This window comes from Abrus precatorius, unplaced genomic scaffold (assembly GCF_003935025.1).
Source record: "Abrus precatorius isolate BTA unplaced genomic scaffold, Abrus_2018 Scaffold4, whole genome shotgun sequence".
Classification (NCBI taxonomy): domain Eukaryota; kingdom Viridiplantae; phylum Streptophyta; class Magnoliopsida; order Fabales; family Fabaceae; genus Abrus; species Abrus precatorius.
Genome location: NW_020874384.1, coordinates 9787118 through 9801483, shown reverse-complemented (window position 1 = coordinate 9801483; position 14366 = coordinate 9787118). Strand labels below are relative to the sequence as shown.

Here is a 14366-nt window from a genome sequence, read left to right as displayed (position 1 = left end):
TAGGTAAGCCATTAAGTCATCCAAAACAACAAAAACATGTCCATCAGTTGCCAATAACTGTTTCCCAAAAGCTAGAATTGAGTTAATTTTTATATGCAATTGAGACATTCCATATTATACATTTTTTTATAGTAAAATCTTCATATTTATACCACTAAATTGTAATATATCTATGTGTACATGGTTGAAGTAGATTTTGAAGACAGTGATCATTGGTAGTTGATCCTATTTTCCTTTTGCTGAATTGAAGGTCAAAGTTTTATTAAATGTAAAGTCATTTACCTTTTTTATCTTCAATGTTGTCAAAATCAAGATCTTACATAAGATCTGGAGGGGGATAAAAGATCGTAACATCCTCCCTCCCAAACATACACAACTATACTTACACATATACATAAGCATAGAAAATAACATAAATAAAGAAATTAACCTCTAAATCACATAATTTAACTAAATATAAACTTAAAAGTCATACACTTAAGATCCAATACAACACATAGTTAGTCAAACTAACATGTTTTTCCAGTCTATTAAACTAACATTAATCTATTCCAATATATTTTTCAAGCTTCAATCAGGCTACTCATCTTTATTAATAGGATCCACATCCTCCTCATTATCAACAAGAGGTAGGTCCAAATCATCCATAAGTGTAATTGTACTACTAACACTATTATCTCCTGTAATCTGTAGTATGCAAAAGTTATGTAATTGGTTGTCCTATCTCTTGTCAATTATCTCCTATAGTGGCATGAAACTAGAGATTTAAAAAAAATAAAAAATAAATTTCAAACCAAAGCTATAAATTATAAAATTGAATTAATGTATTATATATATATATATATATATATATATATTTAACACCATTGAAGTTGGTTTGAATTTTCTCCCTGGCTTGATCTATTTCTTCATAAATGAAACTTATGACTGACTTGTCTTTTGAATCCACCAGACGCAACACTATAATTAGGGGATAAACATACCTTAAGCAATTTAGAATATCTTTCCAAAACTCCTTATTTGCAACTAGATTTTCAACAACTTTTTCACCCTTAATCTTTGTAAGCTTACTATCTTTCCATTCTTTGGATGTAAACATTCTCAATATTGATCCTTTATCATCATTCAAGCATCCCATAGTAAGAAGTTGCAAAATGTGCAATTATAGGTCTAATCAAATCTTCTCCTGTAGTAAAATAATGCAATAAAGAAATAAGACCAATTCTAGAATAGATGTAAGTTGTGATTTTTTTACCGCTTGCAATAGTTTTTTTATGTAATGAATTTTCTTATCAAAATCCTCCAACATAAGATTAATACTATGTGCAACACAAGGTGTCTAATAAAGTTTTTTCCTCTTTCCATCGACATTTCTCCTGTGCCTTGTAATTTGCAGCATTGTCTCCCACAATTTGCACCACATTCTACTCTACAACTTCTTTAACAACCTCATTTATCATCACAAATTTTTTGTTTACTGTTTTGCATATTAGATACATCATTATATAAAAAATTTAAGTATAGTTCTTCTCGTGTTGGTCCATCCATCAATCATTATGGTGCATCTGGTTTTCTTCTAACAAGGTTTGTGATCTTCTAAAACTTCGTTTATCTCCTCAACTTTTTGTTTCAAATATTCGACCTGAATCTCATGCTTCAAATATTGCATTGTTGGAGAAAAATGAAGCAATGTCTAAAAATGCATCTTCTCTCAAACTTTGCTTAAAAATGAAGTTAATTGTAGCTTGAGTGGTCATTCTCCTTTTCTTGAAAAGGGTTGCAGGAGTTTCAAAACCACCTGGCTGTATTTTTCTTTTTCCTACATATTCAGATTTACCAATGTCACTTTTGCTTGCCTCTCCTTCATACTCTTGTGTGTTTGTTTTATGTATGCATTTTTTTTGCAATCCAATAACAATGTCCCACATTTGCTTTCAAACATTATCAGGGCCCACACAAGCTCCAACATTTGGCTTAGTTCCTGCCAAGTGATGTTTGAAGTGATAAACACCTCCAGTATATTGATTTTCATAGTACTTGTATTTAATTTTTTTAGTATCTCCAAAAACAGAAATACCATGGTTCCAAGCCACTTCATTTCTTGTTCTAGCAAAACTTTTGTTTGGTTTTGATTTCCCAGTTCCACTGACAATCCCACTCCCTGCAACTCCACTAGATTGCACCTCCTTCCCCTTTCCACTGCCACTAAACTCATTCTTAACAGTCGTGGAATTATAAGCCATAAGCCCAAGTACAAAATATTGTAGAATAGAGATTGGGAATAGACTAGAAGATGAAAAAAGTTCGCAGCCTCACAGGACAGGAACACCAACTTGGTCATAGAACAGAAATAGCACTCGCAAAAGAGAAGAGAACACCACCTCACTGGCTTGCACTCAAAGAGGGCAATTTGCAGAAGGCAGAACAGAACAGGAACAACACCTCCTCGCACTCATGGAGGACGATTTACAAACACAGGACAAAGGACGAAAATCAAGGAGCATCGCGAATAGAAATCATGACCTAGGTTGAAGAAAAAGGGCAATGCACAAGAAAAAGGGCTTCGATGTCTAAAATTGGGCCAAAAATTGCCCAAGAAATTGGTTTTAAAAAACCAGGTCGCGAAACCTAGAACCAAAAACCCAACCTGACCCAGTGAAGAGGCAAAGGATCGGATTGGATCGACAATCTTGTGATCCGAGACAATCCTACACTGTTCTGATCTTCTTCCCGATGCAAATTGCAGAGGCACAGTGAGATCGTATGATCCTACAATTATAATCATGATTTTGACAACATTGGTTATCGTAGTTGATATGTAGGGAAGTGGACTAAAAAGACTTGACAATGATATTTTTAGAGGAAAAAAAAACGGCTGCAACCGAGTTTTGCTTGTCTATTGAATTCTACTTTATTTTATTAAGGGCTTTGTAAGTGTTAAATATATGTAATAATAGTAATAGGGAAGTTTATCTTTGTAATTATGTTAATTAGATAATTAAATATTTTATAAATATTCTGTAATTATTACCATTATCAATATAAATATATGCTTTGTTGTGTTCTTCAGACACAAATTCATCCTATGTCTCTAATTCCTCTTCCTTCTCAATAGTAGGGATAGTTTATTTGTTATGCATGACATGTTCTGCAAACTATATATCTTTAAAAGTTCAGTTAAATGATTCTGTTTAAAGATACCTTCATTCAGGTATTTTGCAAAATTTATGAGTAAAAATGAAGTTATTGTGAAAGCAAGGCAACTGATGCAGCAAAGCTTGTCTCATGGAGCATCAAGTCCCAAGTTGTCGAAAATGCTAGAAGTATTACTGGAGCATTTCAGTGAGTAGTATTGTGTTTGTCAAGTGCAGAGTTTAATTTCTGTAAATTATCAAGGGTGTTAGTATTTGCTTCTAGTTTGTTACAATAATGTAGTGTAAAGAAAGTTTTGAATTCTTAAGAAAGATAAAATAAATAAATAACTTCTCAGCTCTCACAACATTTTCTGGTTAAGAATATCAAGTTGCAACTGAAGACTGACCATGCTGACTAGTTAATTTAAATAGGGAATTTGCTGTTAATTTATCATCAATTTTGTCTATGACTTTTTCATGCTTAATTTTTCGTCAAAATTGTTCTTGATATCTGGTGATAGAAATTGTCTTGCATAAAAGGGCTGGTTGTTATGAGTTTTCTGCAGGAGTTTAATGATAACATTTAGTTTAACAGCTCTAGTTTTATTAAAAGGATGTTCCTTACGCTTCTTTCAGATTGACAGAGGAGGCGTTTGGAAGAGCTTCTACAAAGCTTATGAACTTAACTAAGTTTCACAGTCAAGTTTATGAATAAACTCTTATGTAATAAGTTGTTATTAAATAAATTCTTAATTAAACAGATTAATTGAACACATCCCTGATACATTAGAGAGGATTGCAATTTTGCAAAGTTCATGAAATTTAAGTTGGACTCTAGAATAATAATCAAGTTTTGGTTCTTTTGTGTTTTCTGTTTATATGTTTCTCTAAATGATCTTGTTAATTTTCCAATTTTTCACTTAAAGGGATTAGTTGATGTGAGGTTTGTGTATTCATGTTTGCTTTCTTAAGTTGTTGCCTTATTGTCAGTTGCATCATGGAAGTTCCTGTTCATCTGACATTTTGCTTAATGACTGTGGACTTTGTGAGGATATAGCTGATAGTAATTAGCAAAATTGTTTTTCCATGCTACCTCCATTTTTTATGAAGCGGAGTGGAAAGAGGAATCAAAAGACTACTTAAAACCTTCACTCTTTTTGTAGACAGCTGCGGTTACCATACATGAAGTAATAAAAGTCTTAAGTTAATTTTATTAGTGTTGCCTGTGTCATTGTAATAAGGAAGCAATTGATCATCTTTTGCATTGTCTAGTTGCCAAATTTTTCTAGACATTAACTTGATCTCTTTTGGTTTTCTTGGGATAATTTGGTCTTTTGTTGATAGGAGTGGACATGTGGGCTTGGACCGTGAGGAAAGGCCCAAGGTATGGAGAGTGTATGTTAGGAGAAACCGGGTTAAGGATAGAGAAGATGAGGTGGCAGGAGTTGTAACAGAATTGCCAAACAGTGGGGAATGAAGATTTGGTGTATATAGGGAATGAGTAAGGGAGAGTGAGGGGGCAGGTTTTTACGGGAAAGTTCTGTTATGAGCAGAGGGCTATAGCCTCTCTGAAGGAGCTGTGCTCTGTGGCAGTGGGATGCTTTTTTCCTCCTGTATTGCTTTCTTTTACATCAAATAATACAATCATTCCCAGATTTTTAAATCAATTCTGCAGTCTATTTTCTGGTCCCTAACAGTTGTGATGTGTCAAGGGCACTAGGCTGTCAGTTTTTTGGAAGGTGTAGAAACAATAAGTTTGAATTTGGATTGATTTTCAAACTTCAAAGAACTATATTTTGTCTTCTTTTAAAATGAAAAATACTTAGTTGTACACATTTAGCTACATATACTAAAACATTATTACATGGTAGTTGAATTAGAGTAGAGGTGTATATAGAAATTCTTGTGGTATCATGCATAGAGTAAGATCAATACAAATGTGAAACTGATACACAATCCCAATCCAAGGATCTTGGGCGTATCTATGACTGTGGCCAAAGGGGTTGAAGTGTTATGTGAGGAGGAATAAAAAGAATATTCCAGAAAGAGTAACTCACTACAGCAAAATGGTTACTGAGAAGGGATTTTATGTGAGAGGGGAATTTTCTGTCATTGTGATTGGAAGTTGATTTAAAAGGAAGACAGCAGCAGCAAATGCAACACCACAGCAATATTTTTTTTGTTTTCTTTCCCTGTGATCTAGTAGTTGATCTATCTCTTGTTTATTTCCTGAGTTTGCTTCAGTTTATTTGATTAATAATACTGTTCTACCTGTGATTCCAGTCTATTCTACTGCTGTGGTACAGATTTGCTGTTTCTGTGTAACCTCTTCATTTCCTTTTTCCCATTCATGTGCTTATAACGTGTAAAAAAGAAGTATAATATGTTTTAGGTTTAGGTAAACATTTTGTTATGTTATGTATGAACTTTTTCTGTTTCTTGATGGTGTTTTAAATCCTAGAGACTATGGAAGGAAAGAGGGTAATCTTTTATCAAGATACACTCTTGATGTGTTGGGTAAATTGCATACACTAGATGAGAAATTTTAAATCTATCAAGAATGTTTTCAGACAAAAAAAAAATCCCTCCCATCTGATAGTTGCCTCGATTTTAAGTTTGTAAAAAGTTTATTTATAAATGCCATGTTTGTATTAGGAGTTACGAGATTAGTTAAGATTATTATGCTATTAATTAGTTAGTTAAGGGGGTAGTGAGTTAAATAAATTGGAGGATTTTAGGGTAAAGAATTCATTCAGATCTATAATCATTTTGAATTTATTTTTTTCCCTTTGTGAAGGTGGAAAACCTTGGAGGAGAGTTCTCTCTCCTTTTTTCTGTTCTTTCACAATCAATCAAGAAATACAATCTTTCTCTCTGTCTCCTTTTTTCTAATTTGAGTTCAACAGTTTCTCTTACAAGCTACATGTCATTGAGCTATGGGAGAGAATTATCAAATCTTAATCAGCAATCTTATGCAAACAAGCTGAGGGTTTTCTTAAGGGAGTTGTGTGTATGGAAATTCAAAATGATCATAGTTTTTGATGACTTTATTATTTTGACATATTTTTTTAGACTATTCTTTTTTAGTTTCTTCTGTTGTAAAGATTTTCTAGATTTCCTTCTTTTTCTTTTCTAAAATTATTCTTATTATCAAATTGAATTTAATTTTAAAAGAATTGACTGAAAGGACTGTTCCAAAATAACCTTAAACAGTTTGATATAAAATTTCAGCCATATGAGTACAGCCTACTTTCAATGAGCAAAATCTTGTGGCTGAATCTTAGTTTGATTTTGTTTTTCTAATAAACTTTCGTTACACTCTTTTAATGGATGTACCGATGTAGTATGTATACTGATGAGCAAATGACATCTTTGGACGTGGTTGCAGAAACCAATGATCCTCAAAGTTCCAGGGTAATTATCTTCTCCAATTACAGAGAAAGTGTTAGGTAAAAAATAAAATTGAGTCATTTCATTGTCTTATTCTACGGCTGTTATTGGGAACTTCTGGCCAAATTTGAGAATTTTCTTGTGTTCATTCATTGCATTCAGGGATATAATGGATGCACTTGGAGGTATTGGGGAATTAGTCAAAGCTACCCAGTTTATTGGTCAAAGTTCAGGTATTTAACTATTTATGGCAGTACTTTTGCTTTCGAATTGTGTGTGTGTGCAGAACATAATGTGTCTCAGATATTCCCCTGAACATATGTTATTTGGTACAGTATGACCAATGAGATTGACAATTACGTAAACCATAGTTCCATATTCTGTTTCTGATTTCTTAAAATACTGGTTAAAGTCTTAACACAAAGGAGGTAAATACCTGTACAGTATTTTGTGTAAGATATGAACAAGAAAGAGAAAATAGAAGTTTTTCCTGAGATAAACTGTCATCAAAATATTATACATAAAATAAGTTTATGCTGTCATAGTTTTTCTTCAATGATGAAAAGATACTCTAGGTTTTTTAATTTATGGTTAGAAAAAATATTATTGCTTGATTGCGAGTTTGGCAAGTGCACCAAGTCATGTCAAGTATTAAAACAAACAAGCTTGATCAAGTATTTAATGAATCAAGTTCAAATAGTTCATGAAAAAGCTCAAGTCATTCTCATTTACACCCCTACACATTATAGTATAAAAGCTAATTTGAGAAGATCTTGATTTCTTTATGAACAGATGTGGATTCTCATATGATAGTAAATAACATGAAATTGTCATTTTATTAGAGAGACAATTTATCAAGTTTCTAATCATCTAACAAATAGGTACTTTGCTTACAAATATTTAATCTAATAGTCAAGCATAGCTTCTAATTGTTGAGATTTCAAAAATTGCGCATCCTTTGGGACAAAATGTCTATGAAGGATAGGAAAGTTGCCAAGAAAATTTTACGTAAATTTAGAGGTCGTAGACCAAAAGATAAGGAATCATGGGAGTGGAATGAAAGTGTTTAAGAGAATATTAAAGATAAAATGGTGTGTTTTAAAACTTGGCATGCATGCAACAATGCTGAAATTTGGTAAGTTATTGGAATGCAAGAAACGAGAAAAGAAAAGCAGTGTGTGAAGCATGTTTTCAGGCTTTTGAAGAGTTTTATCAAGATCAAGAGACAAAGTATGGTAAAAGAAAATTTTACAAGCTTGCCAAATGTAAAGAAAGAAAACCTAGAAATTTGGATCAAGGTAGATGTATTAAGGATGAAGAAGGAAAAATTTTGATTTTGGATCAAGACATCAAAGATAGATGGAAGTAATATTTCTATAAACTTTTTAATAAGGAACATGGAGCAAATGGAAATATAGCAAAGTTAGAAGTGCAAGCGAATGATCTAAATTTGACATATTACTATATGATTTGAGTTAGAGAATAAAAAAAGCTCTTGAGAGAATGGACAATGGTAAAGTAGTTGCTCTGATAATATCCCACGTTTGGAAAAGTTTGGAAAAACAAAGACTTGAGGGCTCACTTAGCTCTTTAATGAGATCTTGAGATTTAAAAATATGCTAGATGAATGGAGTAAAAGTTGAGATTATGAGATGCAATAGTATCTTCATCCTCCCATATAAGCAATATGAGTTGTTTATCAGGACATTGGTGGGTGGGACTATAGTGTTGTCCACATTGAAACAAACACCCTTATTTCGACGATCCATAATTCTTGATAAGAAAGATTCCTTGTTCAATGAAAACTCCCACCACTATGTTTATTTGAAATATCCCCTTGTTTAGCTAGACGCACAGTTCCTCCTTGTTGCTGTGAGGGAAACTGATTTTGGCCTTGTTGTCCAACATTCGAATCTCTGGTTCCTTCAACATTGTCTAATGGGATCACATCAACTCTTCCTAATTTCTGAAAGCAAACTCAACAGCTGCAATGCGGGTATCCAAAGCATCGATTCATTGAGAAAACATTTGTTTTCACATAGACAACAAGCACCTAAAAAAATATCTCTCAATGAAAGCACCAATTTGTTATGAAACTAAGATCAATATTATTGAATAAAAGCAAAATAAAGAAAAACAACAGAAAGAGAAAAATTGCTCCCAGCAAAGGAGGATGCTCCTTGCCCAAGCCCAAGGCTTACAATACGTTAAAATCAATTTCCCCCTCCTCACATGGATGCTCTTCCATATTTACACCTGATTATCTTTTCTGTCTCCTCTAACCAACCCAATACATCACACCTTTTCTAACTAACTCATGTTTGCTCAATAGCCTTAGCTGACTTGGCTTTTTGGGAATATACTTGTAGGGCCTTAGTTTTGAGCTTATCCCACTGTGGGTCAACATTTCTATCACTAAAGTACTTATCAAGTTGAAAGGAAAATTTTATCGTAGTGCAATATAACCAACTATCCTAGATGATAGAGAATGTTGGACCTTAAAAGGAACATGAAAAAAAAATTGGGAGTAACATAAATGAGAATGTTAAGGTGGATGAGTGGTCGCACAAGAAAGAATAGGATAAAAAATGACAGTATACATCAAAATATTGGAATAATACTTATAGTGGAAAAGATGACTAAAAACCGTCTAAAATAGTTTGGTCATGTGCAAAGAAGACCTTTGGAGACACTTTTGAGGAAAATGAAAATGTCATAACCTTAGAGGAAGTTATTAAAAGAGACATTTTGATTAATAATATTTCTGAAAATTTGCCTTTTGACTGAGGTCAATGACATCATGTGATCCATATAATCGATCTCACCTAGTGAGATAAAGCTTGGTTGTTGCTGTTGTTATATCATTATAAACTCTTTCGATTGTAAAAGAAAATATTCATTTTAATGTTCTACAGGGAAAGCAATGAAAGGTCAGTCCCAAAAAGTTCAACAGGCTGTGCTGAAGGTAACTATTCTGTCTGGTATAATATTTATACTTCTTCCATGTACTTATATGGTTCACCAACAGAAATTTCGGTCTGGAGCCTACAATGTCATTGTTGCTACATCAATTGGCGAAGAAGGTCTTGATATCATGGAAGTTGATCTTGTCATATCTTTTGATGCTAATATTTCACCACTTAGAATGATTCAGCGAATGGGAAGAACTGGAAGAAAGCATGATGGACGAGTTGATATCCTTTGATTTTCAGTTTTATTTGTTTCTTGGCAATTGTTGCTGTTGAAAAAGAAATAAATATTCTTGGGGTTCTCCACCACCAATTTTGGTGAAAAACATCTTGGGACTTTTGATAGTTTTAGTTTTTCCAAAAAAATTTAATTCCAAGTGTTTTTTCAATGATTCCTTAACAATTATTACTAGTTTTAGCTTGTGAAGGGACAGAGTTGAAGGGCTACTTGCGAAAACAGACAAAGAGCAAGACTATAAGTAAACACATGCGAAATGGGGGAATAAATAGCTTTGACTTTCATCCTAGTCCCAGGATGGTTGGAAACCATTAGATAACTTATTTTGTTTTTTATTTCTGGTTTTTATCCATATCCTCTAAATCTTACTTATTACTTTTTCAGATTCCCCACATCATTAAACCTGAAGTTCAATATGTTGAGCTGTCCATTGAGAAATTTATTCCTCGTCAAAAGAATGTTAAAGATGACCAACTTCACATTTCTCCATCAAAGGACAAACTCACTGTTGCTGAAAATGATTTACTTGAAGCATATTTTCATCCTACTGGGGAAAACAAATGTAGACTCTCTCTTATTGCCTTTCCCCACTTTCAGACATTTGCTTCTAGAGTGCATAAAGTGAAGCACTCCTGTCAAACATCGATGCTTATAGACATGATGCAGCGTTTACAGGGATCAGTATCATTTCAGGGAGACAGCAAAACTTCTTCACTTCAGGTTCTACATCCTTTCTGGGATTAGTACTGTATTATATCAAATATGAATGCAGTCATTCTATGATCTGTCTTTTTCATTTTAGTAAAATGATGTGTCTATTTGATTGATTCAGGCAGGTCTGTGTTTAGAACATAGTAAGCCAATCGCTGTTACCAAGCTTGATAAAGCTAAAAAAGGTAATATCATCTGTTCAATTTTCTCCCTAAATTTTAAAGCCAAACAATGAGCGCCCCCATTGTCAACATTGCAATGGAAAAGAGTTGTATTATGACTTTTACCTTATACTTTAAAAAAATTACTTCTTCATTGGTATTCATCATAAATAATCTTTCTTTGAAGTAACATATTTCCAACTTGTGTAGATTTTGCAACTCTGTGATAACATTGAAAATTTGTGAATACTCTAGCTAATGGAAGGTTCCTTTGATTTTTATCCTCTACTTTCAGACAATGAACCATGCACAAGGCACACTATGGGAACGGATGTGATCTCTGTTAATTGTCTAGAGCTGGATTCTTGTCATTTAGAGATTCAGACCAAAGACTTTGTTGATCTAACACTACAAGATAGCATTTTATGTGACTTGGGTAAGCATCAAGAGGAAACATGTGAGGGTGATGAGACAATTCCTGAGACTCCACTTGCTAAGAGAAGCTTGTCAAATGGAGACAATGCTTATGAAATGGTAAATTTTGAGGAGATGGAGACCTCTTTGTTGGTTCCAGATGCATGCACTAATGGCATGAGAGATGAACAACTTAGTCCTCGTTTAACTAATTTTATTAGAAACGGTGTTGTTCCAGAGTCTCCCATTGCAGAAAGAGGTGGTTGTCTTCAAGGTGATAAATTGATTGTCTACAATATTTGAGAGTGATTAATTTTTTGATTGTGTGAATGTGATTAAATAATTTGTTCTTGAAATAAATTGAAATTTTCAGGAAAATCAAGAAACAAGTCTGTCATACGAGACTTTATTTTGCCTGTTCATCTCCAGGAAGAACAGGATGTTGGTTCTTTAAGTTCTAGGGAAAATAAGAAGGCCATCATTGATAATGGCACCAGTAAGCAGGTCTGTACTTCCCCTGTTGTTAATGAAACTCAGTCACCTTTACTTGAGCTGAAAAATTGTGCTGTTAGAAGACGACGAATCTTCCTTTCTCCAACTGAGGAAGGCCATACTCATTTCACGGACCCTAGCTTCAGTGAAGAATCACATGCAGCTTGTGGTGAAATGTCTGTAAGCATTAAACCTGCACGCAAGTTTAAAAGGTTGCGGAAAGCTGAAGATACTGAAAGTAATATGAACCTGAAAAACAATAAGCTTTTTGCTTCAAGAGCAAACTTTCTCAAATCATCTTCTGCCTGCAATCCCGCACAACATGAGCATGGCCAAGGTGATTTTAGTTTGTTTAGTGCATCCTTTGTTGCTTTCTTTATTGAAGTATTTTAGATCATATCTTGTTTATTTGAAACCCAATTGGAAATATATTTAACAAAATTATTTTCTATTAGAAAGTTTTATAAAAACATAAAGCTGTGCTGTTTCATTTTTTACTTTTTAGGTAAAAGGAAATCGACACACAATGTGAGAGACTTCATTGAGGAGGAAGCTGAGTAAGCTGCTGTTAAAGACTCACTGAATGTTGCATTCTCATACTCTGTTTTAGCATTTTTTTGGCAAACAATATTTGCTATGTTGTTAGAGTATGGTTTCAATGGCACCATCTGAAAGGTTTTGATAGTTTTTATTATAAGGCATTTTACAATTCTTATGAATATATATATTTTTATTTGTCTTTAATAAATGAGTTAGTGAGAATCATAGATTAAAACGAACAAGGAAAACAGAAATTTTTCAAAAATAAAATATGGATAATAGAATTAAGTCCAATAATGTTAAATAAGGGTAAAATTAAATTGTTGTAATATTTTTTAAAACATCAATAAAATTAATTAAATTAATTATCTTTATTAATTTATATAATTTCATTAAAGATACTAAATGGATGGGAGGGAGTAAAGGATAAACTAATTTATGAAATAAATAATCTGTACATCATGGACAGTTTGTAAGAGAATATCCAATCTCATGAGCTGTTTAATACCGACAGGGTATCTTCAGGTGCCTGTGTATCTAACGATGAAGATGACGATGATGGCAATTCATTGGACAGCTTCATAGATGACAGGACCAACCCTACAGCAGCCAGTCAGCCTGAAGCTTGTAGATTGGACATGATGGCAATTTACAGGTATTTTATATTCCTCCCATTTCTCTTTATAAGTTTACTCCAGTTGTAAGTAATGTCAATATTGTTGATAAAGAGAAGCATTCTCTGAAAATTAATTTTAAATTTTATAAATAATTATTCAAGGTAGAAAAGATCAGAAAGCGTGCCAAGTTTTCCAGCTCCTTTAACTATTATAATAATTAACTATAGTTTAGGATATGACATTGTTCTAGATTGTTCCTCAACACTCCTGATTAACTGGAGAAAGATATCATGTGCTTATAGCTTGTAAATGAATTAGTCGTCAGCAATATCCTTGAGGCTTAACTTGATCCGAGATAGAAAGTAGGGAACTAAAATAAGGCTTAACTTGAGACTAAAATATAGATTTTATCTTTCATGCAATTTCTTTTAATAAAAGACTTTTTCTCTAATAAAATTGGACCCAAAAGATTTCATCTGCCATTATGGGTTCTACATTTGAGGTGCCAATTCGGTAGGACCAGTTTACACATTTACCAAACAATTTTCATGTCAAATTTGTTTTGCTGAAGACCAAAATAGAATTTTTTTATTAAAAGGTGCCTTTTGCTTTCTGATTCATCCTTTGGATATAAGGAACGTTTTAATTTCGTAGTGTTTTGACTAATCATGTATTATGATATGATGATATACGCGACGCTGAATCGGCAAGTTTCACTAGGTTTAGAGGCTTGTAGGAACGGGCAGCAAAGCCCTGTCATTATCTAAATGTTAGGTTGCATTTTATATAGCAAATATGTGGTTTACTGTCAGGTTCAGACAGGAAATATATGAGGGGTTAGCAATTTATTTTCTTTTCCTCGAGTCCAAGCATAAAATTTCATAATAATTTCACTGGCTTCATGTTAAATCTATATAACTAGAATTAGCTCTGCTGCAGGCGTTCTTTACTCAGTCAAACACCGTGTAATGGACGGCTTGATTTTTCTTCCAACTTCAGTCCTGACCATGTCATTATGGAAGCCAGTATTAGTGAAAGTGGGGATTCTTCAGGCAAGACCGTGACTTATTTCCAGACAAAGCCAACCAATCAGTCAGCTAATAGGACTTCGGAATCTGTTTGTATCGACCAGATAACCTCAGAAGCACTACCTTCAACTTGTTCACCAACTGGAACCGGGACAGAGATAAGAAGTAGCAAACGAAGATTGGCATTTTATCATTCTGGGCGCTTCCCAAATATGAACCTTGAACGAGAATTTGCACTTCAATCAAAGAAAGAAATAGTGGATGCCGATACGACTACAGATATTCTATGTGATGATCAATTTTATAATGACCTTAATCTTGACGAGTTGGAGGCGCAAGCTACTTCTCTTCTTAAACGGAAATTAGATTTGTCAATTCAGAAGCAAGATACAGTGTCTCACACATCCAACCTTGATACTTTTAGGTCTCCATCATTTGACCTTGGGATATGAAAAAGCATAAGTGCTGATGCTGCTCGCTACTTGCATTCTGGAGATTAATTAATTTATGTAGCACAAGCTGGTCACCAGTAATTTTTGGGACTCCATATTTATAAGGGTACAGTTGTATAGTTATAGCAGTCGTAGTGGGAGCGTGAACCTTGTAGCCGAACTAGATTGGTTCGGCAGATAACGCTGTTTGGAAGAGGGTGATAGGGTATAAGGCTTCCTC

At 33.6% G+C, this 14366-nt stretch overlaps 1 protein-coding gene across 4 annotated transcripts in view; it reads left to right on the top strand.

Annotated features, from left to right (window-relative positions):
* Window positions 1-14366, top strand: part of LOC113865034 (DEAD-box ATP-dependent RNA helicase FANCM) — a 20438-nt gene extending 6072 nt beyond the window's left edge. For 2 of the 4 annotated variants that reach the window (XM_027499372.1, XM_027499371.1), the window contains exons 12-24: window positions 3212-3342; window positions 6523-6583; window positions 6687-6757; window positions 9440-9489; window positions 9553-9718; window positions 9904-10031; window positions 10116-10451; window positions 10564-10627; window positions 10899-11291; window positions 11391-11846; window positions 12015-12066; window positions 12564-12704; window positions 13606-14366. In XM_027499372.1, coding sequence (XP_027355173.1) covers window positions 3212-3342; window positions 6523-6583; window positions 6687-6757; window positions 9440-9489; window positions 9553-9718; window positions 9904-10031; window positions 10116-10451; window positions 10564-10627; window positions 10899-11291; window positions 11391-11846; window positions 12015-12066; window positions 12564-12704; window positions 13606-14146 — 2590 coding nt within the window. In that variant the 3' untranslated portion in view covers window positions 14147-14366. The remainder of the gene's footprint in view (window positions 1-3211; window positions 3343-6522; window positions 6584-6686; window positions 6758-9439; window positions 9490-9552; window positions 9719-9903; window positions 10032-10115; window positions 10452-10563; window positions 10628-10898; window positions 11292-11390; window positions 11847-12014; window positions 12067-12563; window positions 12705-13605) is intronic. The other 2 variants (XM_027499373.1, XR_003504957.1) reach the window with 2 other exon arrangements.